The sequence below is a fragment of the Hoplias malabaricus genome, chromosome 13, assembly GCF_029633855.1.
Source record: "Hoplias malabaricus isolate fHopMal1 chromosome 13, fHopMal1.hap1, whole genome shotgun sequence".
NCBI lineage: Eukaryota > Metazoa > Chordata > Actinopteri > Characiformes > Erythrinidae > Hoplias > Hoplias malabaricus.
In genome coordinates, this window is record NC_089812.1 from 9,343,153 (window position 1) to 9,359,815 (window position 16,663).

General features: G+C 43.5%; 2 protein-coding genes across 2 annotated transcripts in view; one reads left to right on the forward strand and one right to left on the reverse strand.

The window, feature by feature from the left end:
• The first annotated feature begins 228 nt into the window (after positions 1 to 228).
• On the forward strand, positions 229 to 3,087 carry dusp3b (dual specificity phosphatase 3b). The gene is made up of 3 exons (XM_066642033.1): positions 229 to 462; positions 1,809 to 2,041; positions 2,271 to 3,087. Exons 1-3 carry the CDS (start codon positions 341 to 343, stop codon positions 2,468 to 2,470), a joined length of 555 nt encoding a protein of 184 aa, XP_066498130.1. The 5' UTR covers positions 229 to 340; the 3' UTR covers positions 2,471 to 3,087.
• Positions 3,078 to 16,663, reverse strand: part of LOC136664682 (dynein axonemal assembly factor 5-like) — a 31,257-nt gene continuing 17,671 nt past the window's right edge. Inside the window, exons 8-13 of the mRNA XM_066642030.1 lie at positions 15,987 to 16,155; positions 14,861 to 15,008; positions 8,446 to 8,593; positions 6,730 to 6,886; positions 6,293 to 6,484; positions 3,078 to 4,098 (exon numbers count right to left, since the gene is read on the reverse strand). Of these exons, the coding sequence (XP_066498127.1) occupies positions 3,965 to 4,098; positions 6,293 to 6,484; positions 6,730 to 6,886; positions 8,446 to 8,593; positions 14,861 to 15,008; positions 15,987 to 16,155 (948 nt within the window). The 3' untranslated portion in view covers positions 3,078 to 3,964. The remainder of the gene's footprint in view (positions 4,099 to 6,292; positions 6,485 to 6,729; positions 6,887 to 8,445; positions 8,594 to 14,860; positions 15,009 to 15,986; positions 16,156 to 16,663) is intronic.

The following is a 16,663-nucleotide window of genomic DNA, read 5'->3' on the forward strand; positions in this document are numbered from 1 at the left end:
GGCACGAAATGGGACAGGGCTATAGAGTGACCAGTGGTAGAGGGGAAAAACTAGTTTGGAAAGGCTTCATGGCTTCATTTTACACTACACTATGCTGACGACTAGTGGGGAAAAAAGGTAGCGCACAAACACCCCAGCCCAAAACAGCAGCATGCTGAGAACACAAAACCACACAAAGTGGAGAGGGTAGGGATTGTGGAGAAGAAACGGATGCGATTCAAACCAATGTGGACATATAGGAACTGAAGGCCTCGCTCCACAACAGAGAAACACGATCTGAGATCAGCATTAAACAAAGAAAGATTAAGGAATGAAGCTAAACTGAGGTCAACAGGTGAAAATGTCTGACTATGGAGTGTCTGTCCAGCAGCTCAATGACCTGTTAACAGATGAGAATGGAGATTTCTGTATGCCATCCAAAGACTTCAACCAAGTGTGGCCTGGGATTCTGCTCGGGAACGAGTAAGTCTCTAATTTACAGGGTTTTAGGGTTAGGGTTATTTAGACTAGGGTGACCAGATCTGAGATCTGAGGGGGTGGGGGGACCTACTGACGTGCAGATTGACCAATTAAATGTTTACAGAGAAGGTTATCGACCAATGACGGTAGCTCTACAGTCAGACCGTCCAATCCGAAGATTTTAGGCTACTTTACCACGCCCCCTTCTCAGTCAAGCGAACCAATCGGAGTAGGGGAGGGCGGGACTAGTTTGTGAACGAAACTTCTCGAAGTTCTATGTAAGCTCTAGAAAAACAAAATCCCGGACGTTTGTGAAATCCCGCCCGGACATTTTTTAAGTATAAAAAAGAGGACATGTCCGGGTAAAAGAGGACGTCTTGTCCCACTAATTAAGACTGCTTAATGTCACTAATTGTCACCTATTGCTGATGAATCATTCTGTATTGAACAAGTTAAAGTAACACTGTACTGAGTGGAGCTGTATTAAAATAGACGTTGGTTATTTATAGAAAGGTTCTTGAGCAGAGGTATGCTGCTATGCTAACGTCTGTTTTGGTGGCACCCTTAAAAACAGGTTCTTCAACGATTCTAAAGGCAAAATATCATAGAGAACCCGTATTAAAGAGTGAAGATATGGCATAGAACTTAATAACACTCAATAACGGCCTAGAAGGCGGGAATTCATAAAAAACGTCCATCTTGTTTCTCTCAGTCCGATGATACACTCCCTCTCAAAGTCTGTCAACTGGGCAAAATGTAACTGAGTGTCTGAGAAGTGTTTGTAGCCGTCAACAGTCTCCCACTAAGAGATACACTGCACAAACGTAGCTTCTGAACGCCTTTTTATAGGGCAGCGAGACAAAGCACTTTTACGCCCCCTTGTGGCAAATCTCAGTGTCTAATCAGACCGCACATGTAACCATTTACATATTTCTCCCTGAGACATAACATAACATGACATGACATGCTATATTCAAGTTTTGCAGCAATCCTGGGTGTACTTGTTTGTTAATCAGTAGAATGTGATTGGATAATATAAAATAATTATGCATAATTAAAAACTACATTTACTCAATTGTCAGTTGTTTTTATCCAGAGACTCCCAATGGAATTACATTAAAAAGATACATTTATGTAGTGTTCAGCTTCTTTCTCAAAGACTCACTCTTTTAGCAAGGTGTTCCTACCCAGATGGGGAACCGAACCCTTTTCTGCTGTGTGGAGAGCAATGGTAACACCCACTAACCATTGAAGTACAGTATGAATTCATAAGTCAATTAATTTATCAATACCTCAATGAAAAAGTGATAATATATGCATGGTAAATAACAACAAGTGCCTCTGTGTAGGTCTTTGGCGTTAAGCGTGCGTCGTTTGCAGCAGCTGGGAGTGACCCATGTCCTGAACGCTGCAGAAGGCGACTCCTTGATGCATGTCAACACAGGGACGACCTTCTACACAGGAAGTGGCATCATTTACCATGGAATACCAGCCTGCGATACGGACCACTACAACCTCAGTGTGCATTTTGAGGAGTGCGCTGACTTCATCCAGGAGGCTTTAGAGTATAAAGAAGGCACAGGTAATAAACCTGATAAATATTAACATCACCACGCTCAATGCCAAGTGTGCGCTAGAGGGGAATACATCATATTGTTCAGCCCTATTTAAAATATTATGTAATCAATCTTAATATTTATTGGATCTGAGCAGTTCTTCAGGGTTCTAGACGTTTAATATCCATCACATACTGAGAAGTTTGACTGTATTGGTCACCCCTTACCTCAGCATTATTTTTCTTATCTCCTCAGGGAAGGTGTATGTTCACTGTCAGAAAGGATACAGTCGCTCAGCCTCGTTAGTCATCGCATATTTGATGCTGAGGCACAGGCTGGACGTGCGAGCTGCTGTGTCAACAGTGAGAGAGAGGCGGGAGATTGGGCCCAACGATGGGTTTCTACTGCAGCTCTGTCAACTCAACGACAGACTGAAAGATGAAGGAAAGTCATGAATTTTAAGCTGCTGCACTGTCCAAAATTTTATGTACACCACAGTTAATCATATATTAAAGCAACACTGGGTAAGATTTTGTATTTCTGCTCCTAGGCTCCTTCTACAGCTGCAGGGTATTTCACTTTTACAGGACTATGCTGAAATAAACAGGAGGAGGGGAGAGCAGGGGTGGTTTCCTCTCTGCGCCCAGATGCAGTGATCCCAGAATAAACATGACAAAGACTCTATTCTCCCTATTACAAGCTGTAATTTTAAGGTACATACATTACCTAGTGTTGCTTTAATGTTCCAAGAACTTGTATGTTGAAGGTTTGTGTTTAGCGTGGGTGTTATATTCTCTACAATGCTCTGTATTTTTTAAAACCTGCTTTATCATGTTTAAGTGATAAAAATATGTTTTCAATTCCATTTAATCAGTGACTATTTCTAAATTCAAATGATAAACAGAGCACCCACAACCAGTTCATTAAGAGAGGACACCCACATGACGGGAGGTCAAACATGCACTTACAATTTGCACATATGATGTTTGATGCTGTTACTTTTGTAAGGAGCTCCACTATTTAAGTAAAGGTGTCAGTTAAGGGAGGAGTGTGGTGTGTTCTCCCTGTGTCTGCGTGGGTTTCCTCCGGGTGACTGTCTGTGAGGAGTGTGGTGTGTTCTCCCTGTGTCTGCGCGGGTTTCCTCCGGGTGACTGTCTGTGAGGAGTGTGGAGTTGGTGTGTTCTCCCTGTGTCTGCGTGGGTTTCCTCCGGGTAACTGTCTGTGAGGAGTGTGGTGTATTCTCCCTGTGTCTGTGTGGGTTTCCTCCGGGTGACTGTCTGTGAGGAGTGTGGTGTGTTCTCCCTCTGTCTGCATGGGTTTCCTCCGGGTGACTGTCTGTGAGGAGTGTGGTATGTTCTCCCTGTGTCTGCGTGGGTTTCCTCCGGGTGACTGTCTGTGAGGAGTGTGGAGTTGGTGTGTTCTCCCTGTGTCTGCGTGGGTTTCCTCCAGGTGCTCCGATTTCCTCCCACAATCCAAAAACACACGTTGGCAGGTGGATTGGCGACTCAAAAGTGTCCGTAGGTGTGTGTGTGTTGCCCTGTGAAGGACTAGCGCCCCCTCCAGGGTGTATTCCCGCCTTGTGCCCAATGATTCCAGGTACAGATAATGAATGAATGAATGTCAGTTAAGGTTTGTAGTCCATCTGTTTACCTTAGCGTTAGCCACACTCTAAGCCTTTATCAGTGGTCAGTTTACGTTCACGGCGCTGATGTCAAATCTAGTGCAAACCCTTATTAAATAGTTCCATATTTAATTGTTCAAATATATTCAAGTATTTCAAGGCACAGTTTCGATTTATAAAAACTACCAATGAAATCAAGTGTAAAATACAGCAATGTCAACAAATGAACTAAACAATAAAACAAAAACAAGATAAACAAAAGAACAATACCGTTCCCTAATAAAAAACGGCATCATAACTGATGTCATTTCATATAGTTTTGTGTGTGTCAGGTTTGTGTGTGTGTATCTATGTGCTGAAGTAGTTGATCACAGAACTCAGAACTTCGCTGCTTCTCTCTTACTGCTTCAATTTCCCGCTTCAGGAGAACAGAGTCCACACCACTGCCCACCTTCAGGACGTCTGAAAGAGAGAGATATTGCTGGGAGTCAGTGCTTTGATTTGCCACTAGGTAGCAGTAGTGCACTGAGTGTTGTGCTGGACTGGAGTGATTTCATTTAATTCTGCCATGACAGATAATTAAATAAATATTAATCACACATTTAACAGTGTCTACTCCTGGAATTCTACTCCAGTGTCTACTCCAAAAGTAATGGCTCAGTTGTGTACAGCATTTGTGTCTGCCCCATTGTGGTTAGCAATGATGTAATGATGAGCTTTATAAACACTGCTCACCTGATATCCCTGAAGTGAAAAACACATTAGTGCTGTGTGGTGTAGGGGACTTTTATTGTGCTTGTGCTTCAGTGCAGTGGAGAACAATGCCTCTCTGTGTACAGACTGATGGTTCCATTGCCTTCATCTAATATGTAAAGGTAACACACGGGAACACAGAGGGTTTGGGATGTTCTGCAGTAGCTGTTCATAAGCCTAAGAGCACCATGCCTAGTGTTTAGTGTCTGACAGAAGGGTATAAAGCTCCACACCATTTGACTGTGGAGGGGTGGAACTGCATTCCTTTTAGGATGAGCTGGAGGGCATGTTGTAATGCAGATCAAATCCCCCAACGTCAGTACAAGGTTGTCACTGTTACTCTTAATGTAGAATGCCATCTACATGTACTTACTACATACAAATGTGAGCAAATTTGGTTTCTTTATGGTATGGGCTTTTTAAGAGCATGGGTTTACATCAAACCCTCCACTGTACCTTTGAAATACAATGAAGGAATAAAGAATAAAGGAGGAGAAGGGGACTGTAAAAAGAGACCAGAATCAGGGTATTGTGTTCTCATTACATTACAAACACACTGTAAAATAATGCCCATCCCTGACAGCTCATCAGTTTAAACTCGCACATTCTATACCCCCCTCTTCTTCCCCCGACCACAACAAATAACTGCCTGTTATCCTTGAAATGGTTCTAAAAAGCCCCCTGGTGCTGTTATGACCATTACTGCAGCTCCTGCCAAGTTCAGAGGAGTTTAATATCAGCGCAGATTATAAATGTTCTTCTGCAGAAACCATCAGCCTCACCTGTCCCGCGCCTCAGCCAATCACAGCCCACGTAGAACCCAGTGCCCAATCCCAGCTTGTCCCATGTTTTCCATGGAAACCATGACCGTATTCCAAACTGCTTTCACAGGGAGGATAAAAGAAACAGAATCTCCGCACAAAACAAGAGGTCATATCAGAGCGTTTATCAAGCCTCAACGTTTCATCCGAACCTGAACATCCAGGTTAACCCCAAACAGACACTACGATGTCGTACGGTGAAGCGGCCAGTTCCATCGTTATCAATAAACAAAGCACCTTCTTTATTTGGTCTGCTGTGGTGTCTATTTTCTTTCTCAGTGCAGGCTTTTTGCAGTTCCACATCCTTTCAGCTCAGAGCTGTGTTCTCACATCGGAGGAAAGACTGTATTAAAACTGTAAATGCTGTTTATCTGAAGGGGACCGTTCTGGTGGTCTACAGGGTCCTATGTCCCCTACTATCCACTTACAACCACCCCTTTTATTAACGCTGGACAATTATTATATCCATCTCCCGAATCCCAATCCCTAGGGATTCCCAAAGTCTAGGAATGGAGACATAAAAAAAGACAATGAATGAAGTGATGAAAAAGACAAATGTAGAAGGAGGAGATAGAAGCTACATGTGCTATTAATTAGGAGCGTGTGAGAAAGGGATATGTGTGTGTGTGTGTGTGTAGCTCTGGAAGCTGGCCAGCAGCAGATCACAGTGAGTGATGGATGGACTGTAAAAAAGGAGAATAGATGAGGCTCTTTGAAAGGAAAGAACAGAGAGATCAGTGGATGAGTGCAGTGATTACATCCATCCTTCATCTCCACCAGCAGAGCAGTGCCGGGGCTAAATCTCTGTACTCTAGCCAATCACCTTTCAGCTCATGTAAACATAACAGAAACACTGTTCTCCACAGAGGATGTTCTCCACTGATAACTCACATTATTCCAGCTCCTGTAAGTGCTTTTTCTTGATTAGGGTGGTGGTTTCTTGAAACAGGGCCTTGAGCCCCTGGAGCTGTGTGGCAGTTCCACCCTGTCACCTGATATTTATCAGTGATAAATGCTGTGTACTGTAGAGTAGGCACCAAAACATTGCTGTGTTAAAGATTTCCTCCCCAAAAACCCCTTACCAAACACTATGAGCTGTATCCTGTTGTCAGGGTCATCCAGGTAGAGCAGTAGCTGCTGATAGAGGAACTGAAGATGCGGGCGGTTTGTTTGAATATCATAATCTTTCCCTAAAGATGAGAACCACACACTCAGGGCTTTTAGAGCTTCAGCACGCACCTCATCACTGCTGTCATCTACACGTTTAAGGAGCTCTGTAACACACACACACACACACACACACACACACACACACACACACACACACACACACACACACACACACACAGGCAAATAAACTGGTTTGAATATATACAGAAAACCAGTTAAAGGAAGGGCAACCACTGTCAATATTAATGGAACTAGTTAGCTATATACCAACAAGGTGCTGGACAGTCCAGTCTCATTATCTGACGTTTAACAGACCCTCTGTGCTATGTATGTTTGAGTGTGTGTGTACCTGGGTAGATCTTGTTGAGTGCGTCCGTGCTAAGGCAGCATGTTGTGATGGTAAGGAGTGTGTGCAGCGATCTGCAGGCCAGAAGACGTGAGAGTTGAGAGTCCTCCTCCAGGGCGGACGTCAGATCAGAACTAAGCTTCAGCTCCACACTCAAAACCTAACACACACATTTATAAACACACACACTGTAGCACATCAAGTCTATTTATATTTTACATGTACACAACCTACTGATAAGATACAAAAAAGCTGTGGGAGTGGTGTACATTACAACATGCTCAAAAGTAGTTATATTCCTCACAAACACTCCACAGAAAAAGGATTTGTCTTGATGTGAGTAGGAGTTAAGGCACTTAGGGTCCCCAAAAATATACAGTCTAGGGCACATATTTTGTATTTAATCATCCTGGATTACTTTATAACAGGGCCAGAAGGCATGAACAAGCTGCCATCCGCATCCAAAACTTGAATCATTTCACAAGACCAAGCGTGCATAATCCTTTAAGGCCCTATCTTAATGTATCAGTGTGTTTCACTGTTAATGTATCGGTGTTTGACTCAGTCAACCCTAACCCTCGCTTCCTTCTCCAAATGAGCTGATACCAACCAGCTTATCGCATCTGTGTGGAGGAGAAGCACACACACAAACACACACTGGGCAGAGAGAGAGAGGGAGGATGGAAAAACAAAGCTTTTGGCAGGGAGAAGAAAGCTGACATCACTGTATGTGTTGTAGTGCTGTTGTAAGCGGAGGAGCTGATGGTTTTAGCAGGAGGAAGTGAAGAGTGTTACAAAGATGAAAACCTGTCTCCCTGAGAACCACTCAGCTTACACACGCACAGCAGCACCTCGTCCAAACAGGATGGTATTCGTCCCAACACAACCCCAGACTTCCTCCCAGATCCACACTTCTGTCAGCAACTTCATTTCATCCTCCACCTGTTATTGCTGTGGACGGAACCACCTCTCCCTCCATGTCCTATTTCTGGTCGTCATGAGTTCAATACGTTATATATCTATCGATATATATCTGTCTGTACACACATTATCCCCAAAATATCCATCCAATACGGAGAGGAAAGGGAGTGATAAAACACATAGAAGTGTGAGAATCAAAAACACACTGTTAGTGATACACACACACAAGCACATATACACACTCACACCTGCTGCAAAGCTCCAGCCAACACACACACAGACGCACACACACACACCTGCTTCACAGTTCCAGCCAACACAAACACACACACTTTCACACTCAAGTGAGTGAGAAACAGAGAGAGAGAGGCCAAGAGAAAGGGTGAAAGATAGAACACGGACAGAGATGGAAAAGAGGCTAATTTCTGAATTGTTAGAACATCAGGATTTTTAATGATTTGACCAGGTTTTTTGTTAAAATCTTTGTGTGTGTGTGTCCCTTTCCCCTCTAGACAAAATATAAGCTGTATATGTGAACGCAAATGGAATGTATCCTCCTAGAACGCTAGTAAACTCTTTGGGTAAAGTCAGAGCCAGTGCATGAGAGAATAGAGAGGGGAATATTCCAGAATTCTCCTGCACGCACTGCACAGGCACCGCCCCATGCCTAAAGCCCGTGAGCATTTCCTGCTGCGAGAACACGCCTGACCAAGGAAATCTCCTCGTCTGTGTGCTGCATGTGCACATCTCTGAATTGTCCGAGTGTCATATATGAAATATGTATTGTGTTATCATTACCTGCTCCTTTGATATGGCCCCTCCCTGCAGCAGAGCGAGCAGGCAGCTGAGGGCAGATGTTCTGACTGCTGCAGCTGTCCGTCCAGCACGCCACACAAGGTTTGGCATTAACATCTGCAGAAAATCCTCAACATACTGACCAAACCTCCTGCAGAGAGAGAGAGAGAGAGAGAGAGAGAGAGAGAGAGAGATTAGAAACTCAAAGAGAAAAAAAAAAGATATCCAGCTACTGCAGCTCAGAAGAATCATAAACAGAATATCATCAGTCAAGTCTTCCAATGCTTCTCCATTCAGTGTCAAATGATTGCTATAGAAGCACCAGCAGGGGGCGCTCATAATCCACACATTTCATGTGAAACAGAGAAAACAATGTTTATATTCAGTGTCATTTCAGTGAAGTCAGCTTATTACTGCCTCTATTGAGGTGGACAATCCAGAGAAACCAAGCTGAAGTGAAAGGATGGCTGCTGTTATAAAATCTCACTCGTTACTGTTCCATTAAACAATCTTTGATCTGATTGGACGCAATGTATTTTGTCATCCTGATATCTTCAGTTAGATCATTTGAAACATAAACAGCTATACGTTGAAGGGATGGGGCTAAACTCAGTCGTTGGCTGAAGAAGATTGTTATTATTATTATTATTATTATATATATAAAATTGCCCTAAACACAATGTACACTAACTTTGACTATAGACAAAAAAATATACACTAAACTTTATATATAAATGCACTTTCCTGATCATTTGAACTATACTATTAGCAACTACCTGGAATATAACAAGAACACCAAGCAAACACCTGATCATTCATTCATTCATTCATTCATTATCTGTAAGTGATTATCCAGTTCAGGGTCACGGTGGGTCCAGAGCCGACCTGGAATCATTGGGCGCAAGGCAGGAATACACCCTGGAGGGGGCGCCAGTCCTTAACAGGGCAACGCAGACACACACACACACACCTATGGACACTTTGAGTGGCCAATCCACCTACCAACGTGTGTTTTTGGACTGTGGGAAGAAACCCATGCAGACACAGGGAGAACACACCACACTCTTCACAGTCACCTGGAGCGGGAATCAAACCCACAACCTCCTGGCCCCTGGAGCTGTGTGACTGTGACACTACCTGCTGCACCACCGTGCCGCCCCACACCTGATCATAATAATAATAATTAGCATTTTTTTTGTCATCAAACAATGTACAATGAAATGTGTCTTAACACATCAGTGGCAGTGAACACACACACACACACACACACACACACACAAGACACAAGTGCACTAGGGGCTGTGAACACAAACCCAGAGCAGGGGTAGCCATTTGTGGATGTTCCCACCTTGTGGATGTACCCTTGGATATTGAACCTGCAGCCGACCGGTACCAAGCCCAGTCCTCGAACAATTAGGCCACAGTTGCCCAAAGTCACCACATTTTCTTCAGGAAATGCACATTCCAGCTAAAATAAATCATTGGCTGAATGTGCCACTCAAATCCATTCACTCTTAAAATCATTCCACTGTTGATGTGTTGCTGGGAATGACTAATGCTAGTCTAGTCTGGAGTTTATCTCAAAATGTCTCACTCAGAGCTGAGTCATACAGTCTAGCCGAGCACCCTCTGCGACATACAGAGAAAGCCGCGTTAGGAGGTTAACGCCCGCACTTACTAATGCTAACCTTACAAGGCCAATGGATTGCCACCGCTTTCATTTATTCTTTCACCAGAAGTCCACTTACCGCACATGTGTACTTCATATAACCATTTTCAACATTGCTTTACTCAAAATTAAGCAGTCTGTTTTTGTTACCACTGAAATAGAAATAAGGGCTGCTCTGATTGACTGGCCCGTATTCTGCTTCTTCAGAAAGGCCCTAGAATTTCAGTGTGAATGGGCAGGGCTCAATTACCGCAGCCTGAAAGGGTGGCAGTAAACGGCTATAGGCTGGATAACATACCTATATATAGATATATGTAAATACGACATTACAAAGCAGTTCAGTCTAAAAAGGACTGTTTTTGCAGCCTGTCTTTCATATACGGATCTCCATAAAAAAGGAAAAGTCACATTAACATGATTTAGGCCCTTGCATATTTTTCCGCACAGGGCCATCTGAGACCCAAGGAGATAATGACAGAGGAAGAGCAAAGGAAGCAGCTGGCAAATAAAAAACAACCCCATCTGTAAGGAGGGAAACGGGAAAAGTGTTCCAAAAAAGGAAAGACAAACAGGTGAGTCACAGCAACATTATGATGTCTAGGTGTGATTTGCGAGCAAGCAGACACTTTTTGCAATAAGAGCAAGGTTTGTGTGTGTGTGTGTGTGTGAGATGGGTGATGAGTTGCTCTGCTGAGTGATCTGGACAACTGCAGTGGTCACACTGTCCTCAGAGAGCAGAGAGCACACGCTCCAGGCTTAACGCATTCCCCTCGATTACCCCCAAGGGTCCAGGGGCAGAGAGGCCACCCGGAGGGCACAACTGACCAACCATCAGTTCAGACACTAATATATTTATATATATGATTTTCAGTTAAAATGACCAATTACGCACAACTTCAGTCATTTCCAGTTCATATGTCTCTTAAAATTAAATATTAGACCTAAATTCATAACATATCATAAAAATACAATGAAAAATGCTAAAAACAATGCAAAACTAAACTTTCATCTCTGATAGACCAATAGAAATCAAGCTCTGATTAAGATCTGACAGCATCCACGGCCATCAGTCCTCTGAGAGAAGGCTACCCAATAGTATGGGTCTGAAAGAACGTGGAGCTGTCAAGAAGACCTTTTCAAATCAGACAAAGAAGGTGTGTGTGATTTTAGAACCATCTACTGGAGCCCAGACATCTTTCAATGAAAAAGAAAATACAAACTTCTTCTAAGACTTAATAATAATACTACATTTTATTAAAATAGTATTTTTAATTACTTAAGTAAAAAATATGGAACAATATCAGAGCAGATGTTTTTACAAAATAAAAGTCCTCTGAAAAGAAAAGAAGGCAGTGCACAGACTGAACTAAAATTTGTGATGGTCCTCTTTGACGGATATATCATTTGTTCCAGTGTTGTGGGACTGTATGTTGGGATTAGTACTGCAACACACACACACACACACACACACACACACAGACCCCTCTACACCATTCCTCTCAGCTCTTCTCAGAGTTCACTGTGTGGATGAGAAAGAGCAGGTGTGTTTGTATGTGTGTGAGTGTGTGTGTATACCCATGTATGTGTGTTAAACAGAGAAGGCTGATGCTGGAATGTTCTAGGGCTTAACGTGATGTCTGAGGAGGAGCATGTCCTTCTCATAAAATCACCCACATCAATTTAACACACACACACACACACACACACACAGACAGTCTGACTGACCCTGACAAGCACATGCGCGCGCACACACACACACACACACACACACACACAGACAGTCTGACTGACCCTGACAAGCACATGCGCGCGCACACACACACACACACACACACACACACACACACACACACACACTTACACATAGGGAGCAAGAGAATACCACAGAAAGGGCTTATCAGTGCTGATTCACAATGAGCCAATGAGAACATCTTTGGCCACAATCCCTAACAAAACCAGCCTTTTAAGGATTAAGTTGCATCATCACAGTACTCAACATCTTTCAGTGTATTTTGGATTATTTTTATTGTAAGAAAACCAAAAATGTGCAGGTGGAACTGTTAGTTTGATGGAAAACAACATGTTTGTGTGCAGCTGAAGTTTAACTTGTCTTTATTTAAGTGTTTATTCACTCTTTGAATTACCACACACACATTTGTAAGCCAAGTTGTTTAGTTTTGCAGCACTTTGCAGTAATGCAGTTAGCTGCCTCTTGACTTGTGAGACATTGCACCTTAGGGGATCCGAAACAGCAAAACTAAGTCAATATTACCCACCGATGGAGCAGGAATAGAGCAGTATCCTCATCCAAAACCCACGCAGACACAGAGAAAACACACCACACTCCTCACAGACAGTCACCCGGAGGAAACCCACGCGGACACAGGGAGAACACACCAACTCCTCACAGACAGTCACCCGGAGGAAACCCACGCAGACACAGGGAGAACACACCAACTCCTCACAGACAGTCACCCGGAGGAAACCCACGCAGACACAGGGAGAACACACCACACTCCTCACAGACAGTCACCCGGAGGAAACCCACGCAGACACAAGGAGAACACACCAACTCCTCACAGACAGTCACCCGGAGGAAACCCACGCAGACACAGGGAGAACACACCACACTCCTCACAGACAGTCACCCGGAGGAAACCCACGCAGACACAGGGAGAACACACCACACTCCTCACAGACAGTCACCCGGAGGAAACCCACGTAGACACAGGGAGAACACACCACACTCCTCACAGACAGTCAGCCGGAGGAAACCCACGCAGACACAAGGAGAACACACCACACTCCTCACAGACAGTCACCCGGAGGAAACCCACGCAGACACAGGGAGAACACACCACACTCCTCACAGACAGTCACCCGGAGCGTGAATCAAACCCACAACCTCCAGGCCCCTGGAGCTGTGTGACTGCGACACTACCTGCTGCAACACCATGCTGCCCTTTTTGATTAAAATCACCTTTAAAATCTAATTAAATGTATAAATTGAACAACGAGTGGCTGTCAGATGTTATGTTATGCCAGAATCATTCATTTCCTGCAGTACTGAGTGTGCTTATATCAGACTAGCTTTCTTGCTCTCTTTATTCTGACACACCTAGACTACCATACATATATTCTGCAAGCCTACTCACTGCAGTTCCAAATCCTGCAGATCAGCATTTCATAAATTCATAGTAATTATGTTGCTAGTTCATTCATCGTCCTGTTCAGGGTTGCAGTGGTTCCCAGAGCCTACCCAGAAACATTGGGTGAAATTTAGGAACAAACCCTGGACAGAGAGCCAGTCCATCATAGTGCATCACACACTCACATCTACACTTACACACACACACACACACCTGTTGACAATTTCACACTGCCAAAGTAGTCCCCTACCAAAGTATGTTTTTGGATTGTGGGTGGAAACCGTAGAAACCCAATACTGCAATTGAGCCCACGACCCCAAAACTCCGGAGTCATGTGGCACCTACACTACCTTTAATGATGTAATAATGGAGAGCAAACAGAGCATTCTCCATAAAGACTGATTCAAAGTTTAAGCAAGGATCAATATTCTCACATTAGATCCTCCTCCCTCACTTCAGGAGCATGTGTTCATCTGCAGGATTTTCACTGATACTGATACATTTCTAAAACCTAAACATTGTTGGATTTTACTGAAATAAAGTATCAGTCCAGCCCTAAGTTTTAACACACATTAGACTCAAGAAAACCAAGTGTGTCAAGAGGTGACTTCCACTCCCCGCCCAGGAAAATACACTGAAATGGAAGAAAAACATAGATGACCTGTTCCTTTCAGCCTAATTGACCATTATTAAGGGCAGGGAAACTTGAGTTTTTAGTAAAAGGCCTGTGGCAGTGTAATTAGAGGTGGAGACACTGTACAAGTGCATGAGCTGTCTGAACCCCAGCCCAAAATGTTTCAGGACTAATTAGGAACCACCAGCCAAACACTGCTCTAATTAGACCATAGAAACCATGGAAACCATGGCGGGACTGGTCATGCCTTCTGACTCTATTTCTGCATTGACCTCTAAACTATGTAAAGCTTGGGCACACCGCTCCTAATTTAACATATAAATGTGAATAAATGTGGCTTGTGCAAATGTAATCACAAACTTTACTGACATGCGATATATTTATTTGTGTGTGTGTGTGTGTGTGTCAGTTTGATAGCGAGTGTGAGAGACAGATAACATTGGTATTAAGATGCAATTTTTATATTTAATTTGTCATATGCAAGTTTGCGTGTTTGATATATTTCACTTTTATCAGCTTGTAATTTGACCAGTGGTTGTGCATATGGCAAAATGTGTAATAATTATTTGTCATTGTACAATGAAATGTGTCTTCCGCATTTAACCCATATGTAGCAGTGAAGAGGCCTGTGAACACACACCCAGAGCAGTGGACAGCCATCCCCGGCACTGGAAGCAGTTGTGGGTTCTGTGACTTTCTCAAGGGCACCTCAGCCGTGGATTGAGGGAGAGGAGGACAGTGCGTTTACTTCACTCCCACTGCCCCCAATATTCCTGACGATCGTGGGAACTGAACCAACAACATTTCATTCCTAAGCCCTCTTCTCTAACCATTAGGCCATGGCTGCACTACAATAGAGTCTCTGTTACTGTGGGTTATGTTTACTGATAAGCATTTATATATATATATATATATATATATATATATATTTATGTATATATGTGTGTGTGAATTTATGAGACTCACCCCTGTGAGTTGAGTGTATTGCTGGAGTTGAGCAGTAGTTTGGACAGAACGGTGAAAATATGTAGCCGTAGCTCAGCATCTCTGTTGGGTTCCAAACAACTCCGCAACAATGACAAAAAATCTGGGAGAAACTCACCCAGCACGGGACCTGCACAGACACAGACACACACACAGACAGAAAGAGAGAGAGAGAGAGAGAGAGAGGAAATGGGGATATTAGGCTATTCATTGTGATAAGTCTTGGATCCCAAAACCACATCCCACATGTATTGGATGGAGCCAAATGTACAAAAACAGAGCACTGTCTAAAGGAGATTCCTCCTCCTCATCATCAGGCTGTTTGTCCTGTCCCTGCAGTGACTGCCTCCTCTATCTGTTTTACTGCTGTTTCTTGTAATAGCCGTTCCTGACCACTGCGCTGAACTGTATGGGAAATTCACTGTCAGTGTATTCCCACTATTACCACACACACACACACACACAGTGAGGGCCAGTATTAGCGAGGGCAGACGGCGACGCAGGAAATCCTGTGACGCCTCGAGGGCAATGACCAGACTGCCCAGAGTGAGAGAGACCGTTTTTGAGTGTGAGAGAGGGGGAGAGAAAGAGACAGAGAGAATGGCCTAATGAATGAGGAATGTGTAATATGTGACTGAAATGAGGACAACAACAAGAGAAGAGTCTCTTGTCTCATGTCAGAAAGCAATAAAAGGACAGAAGGTCCACTTTCACATAAAAATAACAGTGAAATCCCATTTTCCCATAAATCACATGACGGGAATCCAAATTAGGGCCCAGTCCTGTTTCAAAAAGCTAAAAATACAGTCGCTGATAATGTAAGCTGAAGATAATCTGATTCTAAATTAAATTCCATTAGTGAAACATTGTATTAGTTACTAATAATATAGTGAGTATAGAAAGAAATCTATACCACAGTGAGAAGACATCTCAATGCTATGGGTCTGAAAGAAGGTGGATCTTTAAATGGGCAGCCCTTACCAGAACAGAATGACCAAATGTCTCCGCTAAATGTGTGTAGGATTAAATAGACCCCAAGCAACTTCCAAGATTGACTTCTGAAGGTGCTTAAAGAGGTCACTGTACATCAGAACACACAGAAACACACCTGACTGCAGAGCGATGACGTCCAGTAGATGTTTGTGGGCAGAGTGAGAGGTCCAGCAGTGCTGCGAGTCGGACAGCCACTGAAGAAGATCAGCCATGTGCTGCCTGTACAAATCACACACCCTGCTGAGACCCAACACCAAACACACGCGGCTCACACAATCCTCCGTCTGCAAAAAAACAGAGATGAGAGACGAGATGAGCAGGTGTCCATCAAATACTGGTTACATAGTGCATAGTGTATAGAGAGTGGAGGTTGATTTCTCTGTTCTTTCGAAGGTGAAGGATTTAGACGAGGTTGGTTTTGGTATAACATGGTTTTTAGAACCTCTCTGTCTTTCTATCTTCTCAGAAATGTATTCTGCGAAATTCATTACTTGTATTTAATGGATGTTCCAGCTGGAAATGACACAAGGAAACAGTGGTCTCTGACTTTTGCACAGTAGCGTACACATAAACGTATTCAAGTCTAACCCATAGTTGGACACGGTAAGCCCCGGTTACAGTGTGTGTTTGTAAGAGTGTGTGTGTGTGTGTCTGTGTGGGAAGGTTAAGTGTGTTCCCTGAGGAGTCTCTCAGTCCAGGGATAACTGACCAAAATGGACAAATTCCATCTCTGTCTCACTGCCTCAGTCATTCCCTCTCTCTAGAACCCTCTATGGCTCTCACCCACTTCCT

Excerpts from the sequence above, each read along its gene's own strand:
- dusp3b (XM_066642033.1), top strand. The coding sequence starts at position 341 with ATGTCTGACTATGGAGTGTCTGTCCAGCAGCTCAATGACCTGTTAACA. Across the intron at positions 463-1,808 it reads GGGATTCTGCTCGGGAACGA|GTCTTTGGCGTTAAGCGTGC; the intron begins GTAAGTCTCTAA and ends GCCTCTGTGTAG. Across the intron at positions 2,042-2,270 it reads AGAGTATAAAGAAGGCACAG|GGAAGGTGTATGTTCACTGT; the intron begins GTAATAAACCTG and ends TTATCTCCTCAG.